The sequence below is a fragment of the Macaca nemestrina genome, chromosome 5 (assembly GCF_043159975.1).
Source record: "Macaca nemestrina isolate mMacNem1 chromosome 5, mMacNem.hap1, whole genome shotgun sequence".
In the NCBI taxonomy this organism is placed as follows: Eukaryota; Metazoa; Chordata; class Mammalia; order Primates; family Cercopithecidae; genus Macaca; species Macaca nemestrina.
This window is the reverse complement of record NC_092129.1, coordinates 126,272,515-126,292,285: the sequence shown is the minus strand read 5'-3', so window position 1 is coordinate 126,292,285 and position 19,771 is coordinate 126,272,515. Positions and strand designations below refer to the sequence as shown.

Genomic DNA, 19,771 nt, shown 5'->3' with positions numbered 1-19,771 from the left:
TATTTCTAGAAAATTGTATACCAAATTAGTAGGACTTACACTACTGATGGTGATTGTGAAATAAATGTGATGCTACCTACTGTCATAGTCTGTTTTATTTCTTTACAACATCTACAAGATGGTTACTTCCTCTTCAAATCACCAAATTCAAAATTATTTCCAAATAAGTGCAGTTTTATTAAGATCTTACAACAATATGATATCTCTATTAAAGAGTGTATATATTGATGTACACCGATTCATTTCTTTTGCCAAATTTCTAAGTACTTCTATTTTTATCTCCCAAGATAATAATCATCAGTATTTGAATATTTTTAAAAATTTCTGATGTAAATTCACAAATGTAAAAATTAGGGGACTCTTTCAAAATCTGAAACACTGTTTCCTCTCAGAACTTCTAATGCTGAATTATAATGGAATATGCATTTAAAATGTCAATAAATCCAACGTAGCCTAAATTTAATTTGTCAGTCCCTATTTCTATGAAAGCAAGCCCGTATTTCAAGTCTCATCATTTTTTCCTCATCCTTCTTAGGAGCCAACTGTGTCACATGACCTAGGTAGGAACAGCCCACAGGTACAATACTCCAGACCGGACAATTAAAACAGAAGCCTCCTCTTCGTGTCTGTATTTGTTGTAAGTATGAAGTGGAAGATAAAGCTCTATCACCATTAAAACAAACAAGGAAGTTTTGTTTTTTTAACAGAACAAGAGTATATTTTCCAACCTTCCATGAAACCAAATGAGACAATCATGCTTATAACAATAATTTTAAGTCATTCTGATTATTTTAGAGGTTTTTGTTTACATTTCAATGCACAATAATTTTATAATTTACACTGTGCTACAGTACTACCCATATAAGTTTATCATTTTGTGGGGGAAGGTTTGTGTCTAAAAAGTGTCTAGAATTCTAAAACCTCTTTTCATATACTGGCACACTAACCTTTGAAATAAAGAATAGGTTCTGACTTTAAATTTTTAATCAATAAATGGTGTGTTTCTAGCATGTATACAGTGATTTCTGCCATAAACTCTATGTCCTTTAAAGCCTTCTCCCATAATTTATGTATTGCCAGGGCCCATATAAAATGGTCAGTTTGTTATTCTGAGGCTAAAGCTGTAGGAAATACGTTGCTTACCATATGGACATTAAGCTGCTCCTTGGCTGTTTCCGGTAAACCTCCTAGCGGTTTAGATGCCAACAGATGACGCTCCGTGTCAGTCAGCCACTGCTGCAAATCCTCGATTTCGCCATGGAACCCTTTGGCCTGAAGTAATAGGGAGTTTTAAGTTGGGGCCATAAACGCTGTCAGTTTCAAGCAGGAAATAAGCTTCAAACAATCCCAGCCTGCTAAGCCTCTCTATGCATTCTTAAGAACAGCCAGGTACCATTAGAGTTGCCTTTCTTCATGAGGAGAGCTCTAGTAGATAAGAGTATTATGCTAAGAACTAGAAAGCTGTGTTCTCTTCTGCTGTTCTGTTCTTTATTTCACTTATTTTTACTCCTCTCCTTAAGGTATAAAAATTAAACAGGACTCTGTGAACTAATAAAAGAATTCCATGCTATTTTGGTCTTGAATGCTATAGAAACTTTCACAATTTATTATCTTACTCACCTGGCGCAAGGCACCATCCAGCTGCTGCTTCCTTTGTTCAGTTTTTTCCAAAACATTTTGCCAGCGTTGATTTAAAACCTGTAGCTTGTTCTGAAGGTTGCTTGCTTCTTCTCCTGCACTTGATTCAATTAGATCATTTCCTGCTTTATTAACGGCTTCCACTGTGGACTGATGGGCTAATACATCATTTTGGAGCACCTGAAAATATTAAGATAACACCATGTTTGCTAGTTTGTAACATGTTAATATCAGCTTTAATGCAACTGTTTTCCTTTCTGGTTATGAAACATCCGGAAGAAAAAAACATTATATGTGTAGAATTTTAATTTTTTTTAAGAGATAGAGTCTTACTCTGTCGCCCAGACTTCAGTACAGTGGTTCTATTATAGCTCACTGCAACCTCAACACTTGGGCTCAAGCAATTGTCCCATTTCAGCTTCTCAAGTAGCTGGGACTACAGGCACACACTAGCATGGTTGGCTAATTTTGTTTTGTTTTTTATATAGATGTGGTCTCACTATGTTGCCTTGGCTGGCTAATATTAAGTTTTTAAATGATGAACTTCCTTTCCCTTAAATTTGCAACCTTCGTGGATATGCCTTTATTCTATCAATGTCCCCTGAAATGACTGGGCAAGAACACTTTGCTAGTTATTCCCACTAGAATGACTTGGCAATTGATGACACTAAATATCTAGAGATTATAATTAAAAGGTTCTAAGATTTCTCACTTGGTTCAAGCTAATTTTAGTTTAATTCTCATGTCAAGTAACCAAAATATATTTTTACTCCTACATATTCACTTTCAAATATAAAACTATCATGTCTAAGGTATACAGTACCATATTTCACAATTAGCATTCTGAAAGAGAAAAAAAAAATTCTAGAATATTCCTTCACCTTCTCTCATTGGAGGGGTACTGGAATTGACTGCTAAGTTGAAATATTGGAAGGCCCTAAAACGAACACTCTATATCAGAGATACTTAAACCCAGCATTCCAAAATTCAGTTGTTCTTTAAGTAGAAAACATATATAATGAAATGCTTACTACAGAACACAGCAAATAATGCCTTCCTTTTATACAGTGGAAATATATGAATAGGTTAATAATGTTTAAATGCAGTAAAATGGGGGAACTTAGGTTGCAGACAGCAACCCTAAGGTTAAAAAAAATCAATTTCTTTTACTGAACGAGTATAGCCTTAGTAATATTAATAGTTTCCTTTCAAGGAGGCTACGCTTACATTTTTGGAAAGCAGAAGAAACCTCCCTCTAATGTTGGTAAAAGTTGATCCTACCCTGTACTCATTGACTCAGGGTTGGCAATAGTAAAGAAAAAGAACATCATCTCCCATCCTATGTAACACATCACACATCTGGAAGGAAATTCAGACCAGGGAGGATTTTCAGTGAATATCAGTAACCCTCTGATATCACTGTTTCTCTGACTGTTTTCATTCATATTCTGAGGCATCTGGTTAGGGAGTGTTTTTCAAAGGCTATAAAACCAACTGAGTAAGAAGTTATCTTTATAGAAAGCATTCACTTTGGTATGTTAAGAGTAGGATCACTCTGAAAATCAAAAAGTTAAATGTTTTCATGGCCAAAATATAAAAGAGAATTCTATAAAATTCATTCTTCTGAATGGTCTGAGTCCTGCTACAAAGTCAGAGCTTAGGAGTAGGAGAAGAAAGCAGGAAAGGAACAGAAACATTCGTCCCTTCCTCCAGTAATTCTGCTGGGAATTTTATGTCCTCTAATTTTGATCTTTGAGGAATGCAAAGAAAAGAGAAAAGGAAAGAGAGAAGGAGCCATTTCAAAGTACTTAAAAAGAGACAAACAGAAGTAAGATGTCTTCACCTATCCCGCACCTAAATAACTGGATCAGGGTGCCTCATTTTTCCACCTCTACCTTATTATACAAAGTTCCTATCCTGATGTATGTTAGTTTTAAGACAATCAATAGGTTTATAAAAATATAAATACAGCTATAAACTCACACCATGAGAATAAACATATTGTGTTGCTAGGCAGTTGGTCTCACCAGTCATTATGGCTCTAAGCAAACGTATAATGTAGACATTAAATAATGAAACAAGTTTCTATGTCAACATTAAGTATGCAAAATAAATCCAAATTGTTTAATCAAATATGGCTGGGCAATGACTACCAATGTAGACAGACAAGGTAAGAGAAAAATAAAATTTTAAACTAGGAAACAATTACTGTGGGGAAGTATGAAAGAAGGAGAACAAAAGCAAGAATAGTCAAAAACTGTACAGCATAAAGGGCTAAAAACCCACCTTTTAAAAAAAAGTTAATCAATATGTAAAATAATCAGACATTTCCTATTTGATAATCAAGGAAAATTTATTTTAGTTTAGGATTTAGGACTCTGAAGATACCACTATTAATGTGAATGTCAAAGTCTATGAAAGATTGTTGAATGCCAGGATAAACTCTACTGTGCATAATCTTTTATTCATTAAGTCTAGTGACTGAAGGGATAGGGAATGATCTATTAAGAAGTGTCACAAAGGTGACAACAATACAAGATTGCTTTGCATGTATCTGTTAAAACAAAAATTTTTCAACTTACTGGCTTTAAATCAAGTGCAGGACACATAACTTTTTAAAACATAATAAATATTTTTAAAAATTCAGAAAGAAAAGGAGTAAGATACAAAAATCCAGTCAAAGACAAGAGTGACATGGAGACTAAGGGATAAGCCCCACCATAATAAGAGATGTACAGACAGATAAAAATACGTCAGAAATGACAAGCTACAAATGAAAGAGACATGGAAATACAGATGCCCAGAGTGAAAATATACATAAAACCTGCAGTAAGACATTTTCAGCCTATGATATTTTAGGCTATCTCTAACAACTTTAAAAAATAGGTGACATTATCACAATGACAGCTATAGTTAAGGATTTAAATCTTTAGTGTTTGCCATGCAGCCCTAATAAACTTTAGCACAAATTGCTCATCCTTATTTTGTTAGATAATAATTGCCTTGAATGAGAAAAATATTTTGACCACGATATTTTAAGAAAAATATTTTGACTATAATATTTTAAGTTTTAAGTAGTTAACCTTTAGTTATACATGTCAAATATGAACTTGTGTCAAGACCATAAACTTGAAACATGAATAAAGAAGAAATATATCTGAGAAATCTGATGACACTAGAAATGGACAGAGAAGAAACATAATATACATTAACAGCTACATACATGATGCTTGGCAAGTTCAATTTCAATGGCTTTAGGGTCTCCTCCAACAGGTTTCTGCTCACTTAACAAGCCCTCGGTGTGTGTCAGCCACGTCAGGAGCTCATCCAGGGCATGCTGGAACTGACCCAACGCTAATAGAGCACCCTCCAGTTTATGCTACAGAAAAAGTGGGAAGAAAATCCATTTGTAAAAATGATATTATGAATGACATGTCCATAAAACAAGGGCAAAAAATAATTGTTTCATGCTGCATAAGCCCATAAACACATCCAATGAAGCCTAATCATCATATCCTTCTGTTTTAAGTTTGACGCTCCTCGTGGTTATAAAAGAATATATGAGAATCAGAAAGAATTCTAATTTTATCTTTAATAAGTATTTTACATTAATATCTGAAATTGAAAATGTATAATTTCTTAAGAAAAGTCTTGGTATTTACCTGTCTGTTGATGATTCTCTCCTCCAGGCTATCCCATATCAATTTCAGTTCCATTAATGGGTCTTGAACAGTGTGTTTGTCACTCTCTTCTGTCACTTTCTTTAGCAAAAGCTCTGCTTGATGGTTCAGTCTTTCCATTTCTATCTGCTGTTGATAGGCCTCAGACTTAAATTGCTATTTTAAAAGAGATATACAAAGAAAATATTATTAAAAATCATTAACTCCAAACAAAAAAATCTATTGGTTATATCATTATTCTAATTCACACTACTTACTGAGGAGAGGTGACGCAAAGTTAAAATCTCACATGAGGCTTACCAATGGAAGAATTGTAAATGAAAAAATAAGGAAAATATTTTCTCTTTATTCAGTATTTTTGGATAGATAGATGTTTCTATTTATAATTTTGACATTTCATTTCATTTTATTCTCTACAATAAAAAATTAAATTTCAAGGCTGAACTTATTCCAATATCTTATATGTATTTGAAAAATGAGTTTTAAAATTATAGAAATAAAATGAAATATATGTTGACACATATGAAAGCCAAAAAAGTCTTAAGAAACTCAAATTAGTATTTCCTGCTCTTTTACACACATCCTATATCCCTGATAATTTTATATTTTCTGTAGCTGTACTGTGTTCATTAATATTCCTATGCCTCACCCACTGCTGACATAGAATGTTATTCTCTCTCCTACTTTCTAAGTCACTGACATAGTTAATAATCTTGGCTTTGCCAACTAACAGGTTAGCAAACAGTTGCTTGTAATAGGTAACTGTCTTTTCATAAAATATTTCTTTTAATATGTAATAGTAAAAAATTCATGGCTAGCAGTCCCTTAACTTTGTTCAAAAATACATGAATAATAATTTGAAAATAATAACAAAGGTATAGTGTGCACTTGGTATGTTCAAGTTACTTTCAACCAACTTATTGAGGAAATAATTTTATCCTTAATGTAAGCTAAAGACATAGGAGTAAGACCAGTTAGTAAGACCAGGAAGACCACTGAGTTCATATGCCCTAAGTGGATGAACTAGGACCTAAACTCAGATAACCTGATTTCAGAGTGAGCACTTCTAACCAGGCTGCTGTATAAAAACCACTGAGCTATATGCAAATATCCAAAATAAATTATCCACACCCATAACTGTACATAAAGTATATCACATGTTTGCCACATGAGCAGATTAAAGTAAAAAAAGTCTCAATTTAGTGATAACGATAAAATTCTCAAAAAGAAAATTTGTTTCTAAAAGAAATATTCTATGTCACACTTAGATGTGAAAATGCTACAATTTTAAAGCCAGATAATATTTCACATAAAATCTAGCAAAGTTCATTGCAAACAGTGTGATGTCTCTGTATATGGAGAGCTAAAATTGGGAGGGAAATAGCTGATCCCATTTTGATAAATGATTATTGGTATAGAGGAATTCAAAGAGGAAACAGTTCTGCCATTTTCACATCTGCAGATCAAGAATTACAAAAGCAAAAATTACAGAGAACAGCTATGGAAAACAACAAACATTTACAAATCAATCATTTTGGGAAACATTCTTATATCATGAATGTGTTTTTAACCTGTTAGACTAAATGAATTACTCAGAACACTCTAAAGAAAATAAAAATGTTGGGTAAATGGGTATAAAATATAGAAAGAATGAATAAGAGCTTGTATTTGCTAGCACGCCAAGGTCACTAGAGCCAAAAATAATTTTTGTACAATTTAACTAAAAGAGTATAATTGGATTATTTGTAACAAAAAGGATAAATGTTTGAGGTAATGGATACCTCCATTTTCCCTGATGTAGTTATTATATATTACATGCCTGTATCAAAATATGTCATGTAACCCATAGATATATACCCCTACTATGTACCCACGAAAATTAAAAATTAAAATTAAAAATATGTATCAGGAAAAGAAAAATGATGCTGTGGTGTATTGACAACATACTAGTGTAGTAACAACAATATACTACTGAATAAACAAGTTAAACAAGTTATAAAAATCCTTACAGTATTATCTAAATACATCTCTCTCTCTACCTACACAAACACACACACACACACACACACACACACACACACACACCCCATGTCCCTAACATGAAGATATCAGAAAAGCTATAAATCAAATCTAAGAAAGGTAATCTCTAGGTACATAACATTTTGGGTGACTTCAAATAATTTGTTTTTCTCTTTTTTATTTGTATTTTCTGATTTTTCTATATGAACAGTTATTAATTTACTATAAAAAGAAAACTATTAATAGTATTTTCTTTCCTTTATTTAAAGAGCACTTATATATTGCTTAGTATGTGAAAGCACTATGTACATTAAACTAGCTTTATAATTAAGCTGTCATACTTACATTGGGTAAAATAAATTTATGTAAAAAATTACGTGAATCAAGAACTTAAAATTGCAAGGAAGTCTTCGATAAATTAGCCCCCATACATACCTTTAGCTCTTCAATCTGCTGCTTGACAGTTTCAAGATCTGTTCCGATTGGAGACATTGAAGCTAATTTACCACCTGCAATATCCACCCAGTCAAATACTGCCTGAAAGACACAATAGTCCATGTGTTGTTACAACAGTACATTTGAAATTGCTACAGTATTTCAAGTACTACAGAAAAATACAAGCATAAATCTAAAAGATATTATGGAATGAGACTATTTTATAAAAAATTAACATGGTTCACCTAAATTAGTAAAAGCAGTAATATACCAAAATGGTTGTCCCAAATAAGAAATAGATACATACAAGTTTGCAAAAGAAATTGTTTATTCAACAGATTCTTGAAATATTATGACCTTCTAAAAAAATTCATTTGAAAACATTTATAGAAATCCAATCACATAAAATTCTTCACTATGTGTGCTTAAAAGGCAGCCTGTATAAATATAATGAAAGAAAAAGATTCAAATCTATTTGTTCATTCAAATAAGAAATTACTGTTTAGAACTTAAGCAAAATATTTGACTTAAACCCTTAAATCTTATTTAGATTAGCATTAAAATCCTGCACATATAAATTATTAGTATTAAGATCATTATTCTGAATTATAACAGGTTTTAGACTCTCCTGTTTTTCTTATTTATTTAGGTAATAAAAATAGTCTAAAAAGGTTCAAGTCACTTTTTTTTAGGTAATGAATACAAAATAAAAGCATTTTGCCATTACTCTGTCACCCAAGCTGGAGTGCAGTGGCACAATCAAATAGCTCACTGTAACCTCAAACTCCTGTGCTCAAGCAATCCTCCTACATCAGTCTTCCAAATAGCTCAGACTATAGGCACGTGCCACCACGGCTGGCTAATTAAAAAAAAAAAAAAAATTGTAGATGGGGTACTTCAGCTCTTGTTTTGGCAGGACCTTGCTATCTTTCCAAGGCTGGTCTTGAATTCCTGGCCTCAAGTGATCCTCCCACCACAGCCTCCAAAAGCACTGGGATATTTTGCATTTTAATGAAGTTTCCAAACCATATAGGAGGGCGATAAATCTTGGATTTTTAAATTATCATTAGCCAACCCTGACTAAGTACTTAAGCAGCAACCCGGGAAATAAAACATATTTTACTTTACAATCAAATCTTGAAAATTAGCTTCCAAAGCTTTGACATCTAGCTACAGCTAGCTGCACTGTAGCTACTTAATAAATCAATCCGCCCTTTGCTAGCACAGGTGATGCTACTAATACATGATCGACAGGACTTACGACAGGCCTTGTTTTTCTGGTAGTGATAATGAGACTGTACAAGCCATGGTGGCTCGCCCGTGACCTCCTAAATGGTTGCATGTGGTGGCATTGCCACCTCTAGCCATGGAAGAGATCACAACTCAATGATTTAACAATGACCTAGCCTCACAGACAGGCTGGAACCCGAATTAGTTACTTGTCATTGATACCTAACAGTAAATTATCACTTAGGTTACAAAAGAAAAAAAAAAAAAAAAAAAGAAGAGGGAGGGAGAATTAAAATAAAGTGTTATGTTATTTGTAGTAAAATTTTTCATATATTTCCAAAGTTCAAAAAACTTCTCAGCTGGCATAAAGCCTAGCTGTGACATTTATTTTTACAAATATAGAAATGGAATGGCATAATGAAAAAGGAAAAGATGTTCTCATCTGGGCTTTAAAAATAATATTCACTTAGTGTTATGGAAATACTTAAGCTTTTTCCATATGGTAAGAAGGATGAAAGATTAAACTCCTGCCAGCCTGTTAGGAAATGGAGCAAGGTTAAGGGAGGTAGGGAGAGAAATATACTCAAGTTGGCCTCAACTGACAGGAGAATTTTTAATATAAAAAAAAAACCTTATAAATGGTTAATGAACTGAATGAAAACCCTTAAGTGAAAAACAACTATTAAAACAAATTATATACATGGAAAAGAAGAAAACAGTTTTTACACACCAGATTATGACCTAACAGAAATCTATTTTTGTACATGGAGAACATTGGCTTCAAATCAAATTTCTTTACTTCTGACTTTAGTTAAACTTGGTGATATTTTTAGATAGTGTTTACTCCTTTCATCTTATTCCACTCAGAACAGAATTCAGATTTAGTTCCATTTCACTGTCTGGTGCTGAGCCATTTATAAAAAATACTGTGTGGGAACATTTACTTTCACTTAAAAAAATCAAAATATTTCTTTTCAAAGTAAATTTCACTGAATGTGTATACAGAAATGTGTTTAGATGTGTATATAAATCTACACATATCCGAAAGGTCAGAAATATCTTCTAAAAGACAAAACATGAACTGAGATACACAGGCAACTGCAGGAATAATTTGCCCACAATTGCATATGTACTGGCAGGTCTTGAGGTGGTGCCAATATGTACACATCAATTATTATGATTCCTCCTTCCAGCTAAGACCAGCACATACACTGTAATCCCCTTACCTGCAGTCCATCCTGGTACTGAACGGCAGCCTGCATTGCCTCCTCAAGTTTGTCAATCCGGTCTTTCCAAGCTTTATTTAGAGAATCCCATGCTGAATTTAACTACAAGATGTATGTTAGAACTCTTTTAGTGCCATATTTTAAATTTTCAACTACTTTTAACAAAATATTTTAGTTAACTAAAAAACTTTTTAAAAGCCATTCTCATAAGTAAGCCAGTTGTACCTCATCTATACTCTTCTTGACAATGGGTTTATCAGGCTCCCCACATGCCGCAATGAGTTCAGAACCCAGGTTAATAACTATATCCAGCTCCTCCTGTAGTCCATCTATTTCTTCCCTTATGGCCTAGAATAAGAAAATGACAGCCTTTGAATTTTAAGCAAAACCACATCAAAACTTTAAAAAGTACACAACAATATCAATGGTAGTTATTTCTAGAAGGTGGCATTCTAATCATTTTTCTTTCTTTCTTTCTGTTTTCTAAGTTTCTGCAATAAAGTTTTTCAATAAAAAATATTTTAAAAGAAAAACAGCACCCTTTTAGTAACAAATGCCAAATGTTTATTATAAAGATATTTAAGAAATGATAAATAAGAAATACCTTAACAAATACCAAAACAAATTTTTTTAAATATCAACAATACTGCAAGGCTTAGAAAGACATTTTGGTTTCCAAACAATATACATTGAAATAGACAAGTAAAATATGAATTCAAAAACTATACAAATTAATGTATCTGTTAGTAGATACAGAATAATCTAGTTATGGATTTACATTTTATGTCATTACCCTAGGTAGGACCAGGTAGGACCTGTAAGGTACAAAAATATCACAACAGAAAGGCAGTATCCTACTTTTGCTTTCATCTTCTTGGTTAAATATATTCATTCATTCAACAAACACTGAATAACCATAAACCAAGCCCTAAACCAGGCACTGGGGATACAAAGAAAAACAGATATGGCTATTCCCCTCAAGGGAATACCAGGAAAGACAGAGGCATAAGCAACAGTAAATCATACTATGTGCAGAGTCCTTTGCATGAAGAAAGCCTTATGGGAACACAGGTGCACTAACTCTGCTAAGTATACAAGAAAAGGTTTTATATGGGGGTAATAATCCAACTGAACCTTGAGTGGGCTTTGCCAGAAGAGTGGCAGGAAGGACATTCTAGAGTGAGGAAATAAGATGTGCAAAGGCACTGACACTAGAAAGAGCAAAACAGTTTGTTTTGGGAAACGTCCTTTCTAATCAGTAGCAGGGAGGGAGCTCGGTAAAGGAGCAAGAGAAAAACATAATTTTGGAAACATAGGCACGAGCTAGGCTGGGATGCAAAAAGCTGCATGCCCTGCTCTAGGGAGTTTGAGCTTTATCCAGAAGGCAGGGGATGCCTCTGAGTGGGTTTAGGTAGCAACAGAGTAAGAGCAGATCTAGAGGGAAGACTGGCGGCAAGGTGGGAGGCCTAGCAAGGAAAGACAGTCTGCACTTTGGATTACTGTGGAAGCTAAAAAGAAAAAGAGAGATAATGAGGCCCTGAAATAAGGCAAGAACAGTGAGGATAAAGAGAAATTTTTTTTTGTTGTTGTTGTTGTTTTGTGGGTTTTTTTGGTTTGTTTTCTGAGACAGGGTCTCACTCTGTTGCTCAGGCTAGAGTACAGTGGCACAATCTTGGCTCACTGCAACCTCCACCTCCCAGGTTCAAGTGATTCTCATGCTTCACCCTCCAAGTAGCTGGTACTACAGGTGTGCACCACCATGCTTGACTAATTTTTGTACTTGTAGTAGAGACAGGGTTTCGTCATGTTGGCCAAGCTGGTCTCGAACTCCTGGCCTGAAGTGATCCTCCCACCTTGGCCTCCCAAAGTTCTGGGATTACAGGCATGAGACACCATGCATGGTCTGAGAAGTCGTTTTAAACATACAATCTCAAAGCGAAATTTGTGGGTATACTGTATCTCCTACTGGATCATTGTACATTCCATTTTCAGAACCAAATATAAATGTTAACAGAGTAACGCCTAATATTTACCCAAGGAATCTGGATTTCATCATGCCACAACTTATTTTTCTAACTTTAAATGAGATTTTCTGCTTACCTCTGCTGCTTCTTGCTGTTGTTTTACTACTGAAGGATCAATTCCTGGATCTTCCAGGTCCCGGATGAAATCTTGAGTATCTTTAATGGTAACTACCAATGACATGTGATCACACCAGAACTTTTCTGCTAGCTCCATCACATCCAGTAGTTTGGCTTCCCTTTCTTCCACCAGTGTGTGTATGTTCTCCCAAATGAAAACCATTTGGTCAAGTTTATCCTGAACAGCTATGAAGCAAAACAATATCCACAAGGCGATTGGTTAGCCCCATGGAACCAACAAAGCAGAATGTTACAGTTCACACAGAAAGTAGTGATCCAGTTTGCTAAATATCTAAAACTGGACCAAGTTTTGAATGATCCCAGTCCAGTGGGTATCAGTAGGTCCAAGAGTCTATGCCAAATAACACAGTATCTCTGGGTCTCCTACTCTTACCAAACCAAGGTTCTTCCTGACAAAAGTGAGCTCAGAGTACAACCAAATTTATCAAGTTTCAAGTTCATTAAGGCTGTCCTTAATCCCAAAGGGAGTGAAATAATCACCTAGGTACACTTTTATGCTCTCCAAATCAATAGTAAAATTGTCTGTTCAGTCCCAGGAATGTAACAATGTATGGTATGTATTTTGAGCTTGCTTCTAGAGTACTTTCATTGTGAATTTCCACTACACACATGCTCTCCCTTTTGACCCTCAGCTCATATCTCAAAGATGGCTGGCCGTGGTAGTGGTTCTCATTTTTGTGGCTATGTGACGCAGGATGCATGCTATGTAAGGTAGTAAAGTCAGTAATGAGGAAAAAAACCCAGATATGGCCTTATTAGCAATACACTTTAACCTACTGATTTAAACGGCCTGAGAACACATGGTCTTTGAACATATGGTATTTATACATGGTCTATGTATAATGGCATGCTTTGTAGTCAACTGATTAATTTCACAAACACAGGAAGACATTAACAAGGGATTTGCATACACAGCCCTTCAACCCTAAACACATCACATTTGTAATACCTTTTTTAAAATGCAGCATTTTGTTATCCAATTGGATGTTGAGTAAACAGCATAAACATTTAGAATGCTTTAAAAATAAAGTTTGTTTCCCTATTCCAAAAGTATTACCTTTGGCAGATATGTCTTTATCAGTGCCCCCAGATCTAGCGATCATTTCCTCTCCCCTCTGTTTAAGAGTTTCATACAATGGCTGTAGCTTTTCCATGTCTACTGACACATTCTTATTTTCACTGATCTGTTCCTTGATCTTCTCGACCTCTGCAGAGATAGACGGCGGCTGCCTCAGACGTTCCACAATGCGTTCCAGGCTCTCAAGAATCTGATCTATCTTGTCATGGAACTAGGGGCAAAACAAAGAGATCTTTTATGGAAAAAAGATCTGTAATACCAAGTGTGAAATTTAAATGAAGAAACATTTTTTACAATTTAGTGGCAAAATTAAGAATAAATCTTAGCCTCTTTATCAACAGACCCATTCAAAAGTTGCATCCACCTGGTACGTGAAGATATGCCTAAAATCATGACGTATATGCACCTCTGTGTCACATGACCTATGTACAATAGACTTAGTTTCTTGTGAATAGTTGAGTGTATACATTAAGAAATGGTATATGTTAATATGCAATTGGACCAGGATGACATGTCAGCAGCATCTCTTTACCTATTGCTTCATCCTGTTATCATAATTCAAATTAATTTTAAAAATCAAGTTCAATAAGCTGAGTATTTGCCTATTACAATGGATTGTTTCCTTCATTTTTAATGAACTATTTTGGCATCCTGAAAAGTTATATTATTTAATGTGAAATTCATGGAAAGTTTTGATTAGATTCCAGGGAATTCTTAAGTTACGCATTTCCTGAACTGAAAAATGTTAAAAAAAATTTTAACAAAAAAACCTCCCCAATGTTTTAACTTCTGATATAACAGAAGTTACAAGTTCCAGAAGTTTTTATTTACTTCATGGTTAAACACATAATCAGACACATGAGAGAATTTAAAATTTTTATTTTCAACCATAGACAATTAAAGCTATAAAAACTTGTTCATTCGTATCTATGAATGAACTTTGTTCTATACTATCTCAAAGTTAAGGAATAATCACACAGGACTGTGACATTGGCCTACTCTAACATGCCATATCTAATAATAAAACCCAAATCTTGAAAATGGAAAATCTTTGGGTATTTCAAAATTCAACTTCTTGAAAAAGATATTTTCAGAAAAGAAAAAACCATCAATATCCAACTTTATATTCTTTTTCTTTTCATTTAGCCTATCATTCTTTCTTCTCACTGCCTTCTTGAGAGTATTTTATTAATAATTATAACACTTTCCTTTATCTCTCCCAATGGCAAATATTGCATTCTATTCAGGATGGACACTGAATTAAATATTTGGACAATGACGACAACTGCATGTTTCTTAAGTCATTGAAAATTATTTTTATTATATCTATAAGCAGGCAGAGAAAAATAAGGAGATAAAGGCTGGATGCAAGCAAACATCACCTCTGAGGGACACAGACATCAATACTCAGAGTTAATGTAGTGAAATAATTTTAGTTAAAATTTAATCAGAAGATCCAGGAAAATGTCTTTCTGTGCTCTGTTGTCTGCAAGAACCCAATTCTATTTCTAGTGTAAACAATTACCTGAGTTGATTGAGAAATGGCTTCATCCAGTGCCACAGCTCGCTTTTTGACATCTTCTTTAATTTGACTGTAGAGGGTGTCGGCTGCCACATACTTCTCTTGGATAGAAAAGCCTTCCCCAGGGCTCAATTCCAGTAACTGTGGCCCAGTTTTGTTCATCTTATCTATATGAGGCTTGTGTTCAGCTATTAACTCCCGCAGTTGCTATAACAAACCAAACAGCTTTTGAGTATCTCAGGGTCACACCTCCATATTACAGCTGTCTACACCTGCAATGCATCCAGCTGGCAAGAAACTCCAAACAAACCCCTCCCCATCACAAGGCATTTAACACATGATGGCTCATACAGCTCTTTGCCAGGAAGAGAGGGCCCTGACACAAAGATTAAACAACAGTCTGGTCACACCAAAGCCCCTTTAGGGTACAAAGTTGCTAGTTCAGTGAAATAATGAATCCCAGTTCATTATGCATCTCATACCAAGAACAGCACATTTTGACAAGAGCATTAGCCAAGGGTCATATTATATAAAAGTATTCTGAACTCACTATGTCCCCAACCTACAGACACCAAGTCATATCTCATGGTGTTCCTTTCTGCACACTCATGATATACACAAAAATAATAGAAAGAAAAAGAGAGAGAGAGACAAGACGGGGGGGAGGAGGGAGAAGAGAGGGAAGAAAAAAGAATAGAAAGAAGCTCAATAGAAGTTAGATGCAATGCTGAGACAAAAACCTCAAGATAAGGAATGCTAGGGTGATGTAAGCCCACAAGCCATTGCATTTATATATATGGGCTGATAGAAAATGAATGAACATGTATTACACTTTATATTTATGTATGAATCTATTCTACGTATGTATGATATATAGATATACATATAAATGAATCTCTATTCATTATTTTAAAATATAAAAGGCTGCAAGGGCAATCTATCAATACACAGCTATATACTGAGCATTGTTTGTAAGGTCTATTTAAGGAAAAATGCATGCCATATGAATGTGTTGCACAATTTTGTTAGCTAATCAAGAAATACAATGATATTTATACTAGTGGGTGGGTGTAGAATTCAAGTGGAGCCCCATTCCCTTTAATAGAGAAGATGTGTTGGAAGCCTGAACACAGAATATCTATACTTCATGGATCCCATGGATTTCAATGAGCAGTTTTTCATGGGTCAAAGCCAAAGCCACCCCTGCCTGCAGGTTTTTCTGAGGCTGGCCTCTGTGCAACATTGAGGGGTCTTTCATTGTACTACATTATTGATTAGGTTCCCTCATCAGCAGCTCTTTGTCCTCACCAGAATGTGTATCTCCAAACTCCAGCCCCTCACAAAAGCTTCTCTGGGGAACCTTACTTTCAGGAAAGATAGTCTAGAGATAAGCTACCAGTCTCTTCCTGCAAACTTTAATTTCTATCAGTCACCAGGAAAAATTACCAGGATGGCCACATACCTAGATTTTTATTGAAAGTGTCTACTAAAATCAATTTTGACCATTATTTTGAGAACTTGTTGAGGAATTACATCATTAACTATCACCAATGTAATAAAATATTTTGAAGGTTTTCAGAACACTGCCTCAAAATAGTTTTGGAAAGGGCTAAATAAAGATAAATGTGATTTTAAAAGAAGGAAGAGTCTAATGTAGCATGCTGCACATAAGAATGTGGGAGGGCATATTTGCAATCTAGCTCCTGGGTGTCCCAGGCCAAAGTTTTCTTATGTTTTATTTTGCATAATTAGATATCTTCATGCTACTTTACCGAATGGAGGTGGTGATAGCATATCAGCTATAGCTAATCTCATGGAAAAGGAAAACTGAAGATGTTACATACGTTCTCCTGTCAATGTTCTTTCATGAATGCTTGGAAAACAAGCTTTCACTCAAGAGTTATCAAGAGACTCTCAAATATTTCTTGAGTTCCTTTGAGTTTAGGTAGATCTCACCTGTATAGCACCACTATAAGGCAACTTGGCTTGGCAAGTAGTGACAGGAGTTGTCTTTTTTTTTTTTTTTTAAGAGACAGTTTCACTCTTGTTGTCCACACTGGAGTGCCATGGCGCAATTTTGGCTCACCACAACCTCCGCCTCCAGGGTTCAAGCAATTCTCCTGCCTCAGCATCCCAAGTAGCTGGGATTATAGGCATATGCCACCACAACCGGCTAATTTTGTATTTTTAGTAGAGATGGGGCTTCTCCATGTTGGTCAGGCTGGTCTCGAATTCCTGACCTCAGGTGATCCGCCTGCCTCGGCCTCCCAAAGTGCTGGGATTACAGGCATGAGCCACCACATCCGGCTAATTTTGTATTTTTAGTAGAGACGGGGTTTCTCCATGTTGGTCAGGCTGGTCTCGAACTCCCGACCTCAAGTGATCCACCCGCCTCAGCCTCCCAAAGTGCAGGGACTATAGGCATGAACCACTTCGCCTGGCTGAGGAGCCCTTTTTAAAACTTTTTTTTTTTTTTTTTTTTTTTTTTTTTGAGATGGAGTTGCGCTCTGTCGCCCAGGCTGAAGTGCAGTGGCGCGATCTCGGCTCACTGCAAGCTGGGCCTCCCGGGTTCACGCCATTTTCCTGTCTTAGCCTCCTGAGTATCTGGGACTACAGGCGCCCGCCCGCCACCACGCCTGGCTAATTTTTTGTGTTTTTAGTAGAGACAGGGTTTCACCGTGTTAGCCAGGACGGTCTTGATCTGACCTCGTGATCCGTCTGTCTCGGCTTCCCAAAGTGCTGGGATTACAGGCCGGACTTTTAAACCATTCTCAAACTGTTCCATGACAGGCAAGAGAACACCTACTGGCCATCTACTCAGGTATGTGCGTGCATCAGAAAAGGGCCCAAAAGGAGATGCCTTTTGCCTTATATGTGACAAAATGATTCTTGGCAACATGCTGTCATAGGAGTCCAGTCACGCTGGAGCTATCCGGTGTGACTTTCAGATATCTATCATGTGGTAACATGGCCCTTGGAGCCATTTTTCATTCCCGGCTAGAATGAACTAGATTTCCCCCCAAAATACATGGAGAGGATACTGTAGAGTTGGAGAAGAAATGCCATCCTAGGAGGCTACAAATATTCTGAAACAACAAAGCTTTTAGTTTAAACCATTTGAAAATGTGGCTACAAAGCTTTCTACCTCCCTTTATACAGACAATCACAAATTTGTTTTGAGAGCTTAAAGATTATGCAAAAAGGCAAAAAACTCAATTTTTAAAATTTCAGCTCAATAACGAACCTTTCCATACTATTTGATGCTATGCTAAAAACGTGGCTATTCAAATCACCTCAGCATAGAAATCCATGAAACATTTTTTATTTAAAATAATTCAGTGAGTAGACACCAGATTTCTGCCACAAATAAACCTTTATACAAAAATTGAATTCTACATACTTGTCATTCTCCTGCTGAATCATTTAGATAAAACTCCATAAGATTCCCATTCTATATTAAAGAAAGTTAAAGTGTGGTCTCTAAAACTCTCTTTTAAATAAATACTCCAGTATAGTCTTCAATGACAATTCATTAAAAAGGTAAACAAACAAGATTGACAAGTATGTCACATATTCCAAACAATGATGTAATAAACCCTGAATTGAACTTTTCCCTTCCTTTCTCTCTCTCCCTTTCTCTCTCCCTCCTTCTCTCTTGGGCACAAGTGTACACACACACACACACTCGTGCATATACACACATACATGCACACCACGGTTAGTCTCAGAGTACATTCTGTACAGATCTGGAAGAGCAACTAGGTTCACAAGTCCATAAATAGCAAGAAATCTAGTTTTCTTTCTGACAGTCTTGAATGCGCTCTCACATAAACTCTTACAAAATTTTAAGCCATGTTAACAATTAAGTGACTGCTGAGAAGAGGGCTTCATGTGCCATTTCATACATGTTAAAAATGTGACATAACTGTCGTTGTAAATGTGCTCCTCCTACTTTACCCATTTACAGTTACAGGAACAAGAACTTCAAAGGAGTTCCATGTACATAAGGTGAACAAAATAATCTGTCTTTACACTTCAGCATTTTTCCTTTTCATAGCTTTCACAATATTGCTATTTTGACACATTCATTATATTACACATTTTCTCCAAGCTCAATGGCTTTGTCTGTATAATCGTTCTCCCATATATTTCCACTCTGCATTTACATTCTAAATGTATAAATTTAAAACAATTCAATGTGCGTAAATTGAAAGCACTTCAAAAGCTTATTTCTATAACATTTTTAAATGGGAATTTTTTTCTATCTAGATGATTTATACTGCATATTTTATACAAGTTGTGATGTAATTAATGACATATACAATAAGTCTATCCACATGAGTCTTCTCACTATAACCCTGTATAAGAAGCAATTATGAGGTAAGCAAATTACACAGACCAGAACACAATATTCTAAAATGCCTTAATCATGTAAATGTTTAACAGCACTAAAAACCACCATAAAAATCATGATTCTCTTAATGGGGAATACAATATTCTCTTTCACACCAGGCTTACCCGATGTTCTTCCTGCTGCTGCCTTAGAGTTTCATATTCAAGGGCTGGGGCGGGAAGCTGAGAGATGACTGATTGTGTTTCTGTCAGCCATGGCCAAAGTTCTTCATATGTTTCCCAGAATTGGTTAACCAGGGACTGTGCCCGTTCCAGCTGCAGATACCTTTCTGAATTAATCTGGCAGATGGTATCATAGTTCTTCAGTACTTTGTCCAGTTTTTTCTAGAAAATAAAAGGATGAAATGTTTTACTGGTCAGGCCAACAA

General features: G+C 35.4%; 1 protein-coding gene across 36 annotated transcripts in view; it reads right to left on the bottom strand.

The window, feature by feature from the left end:
- Positions 1-19,771, bottom strand: part of LOC105479539 (dystonin) — a 496,741-nt gene that overhangs the window by 37,153 nt on the left and 439,817 nt on the right. For all 36 annotated transcript variants that reach the window (XM_071095971.1, XM_071095969.1, XM_071095974.1 and 33 more), the window contains 11 exons: positions 19,509-19,727; positions 14,994-15,197; positions 13,448-13,679; positions 12,329-12,555; positions 10,454-10,576; positions 10,229-10,330; positions 7,773-7,874; positions 5,301-5,474; positions 4,862-5,017; positions 1,621-1,818; positions 1,144-1,272 (listed from right to left, as the gene is read on the bottom strand). In XM_071095971.1, coding sequence (XP_070952072.1) covers positions 1,144-1,272; positions 1,621-1,818; positions 4,862-5,017; positions 5,301-5,474; positions 7,773-7,874; positions 10,229-10,330; positions 10,454-10,576; positions 12,329-12,555; positions 13,448-13,679; positions 14,994-15,197; positions 19,509-19,727 — 1,866 coding nt within the window. The remainder of the gene's footprint in view (positions 1-1,143; positions 1,273-1,620; positions 1,819-4,861; positions 5,018-5,300; positions 5,475-7,772; positions 7,875-10,228; positions 10,331-10,453; positions 10,577-12,328; positions 12,556-13,447; positions 13,680-14,993; positions 15,198-19,508; positions 19,728-19,771) is intronic.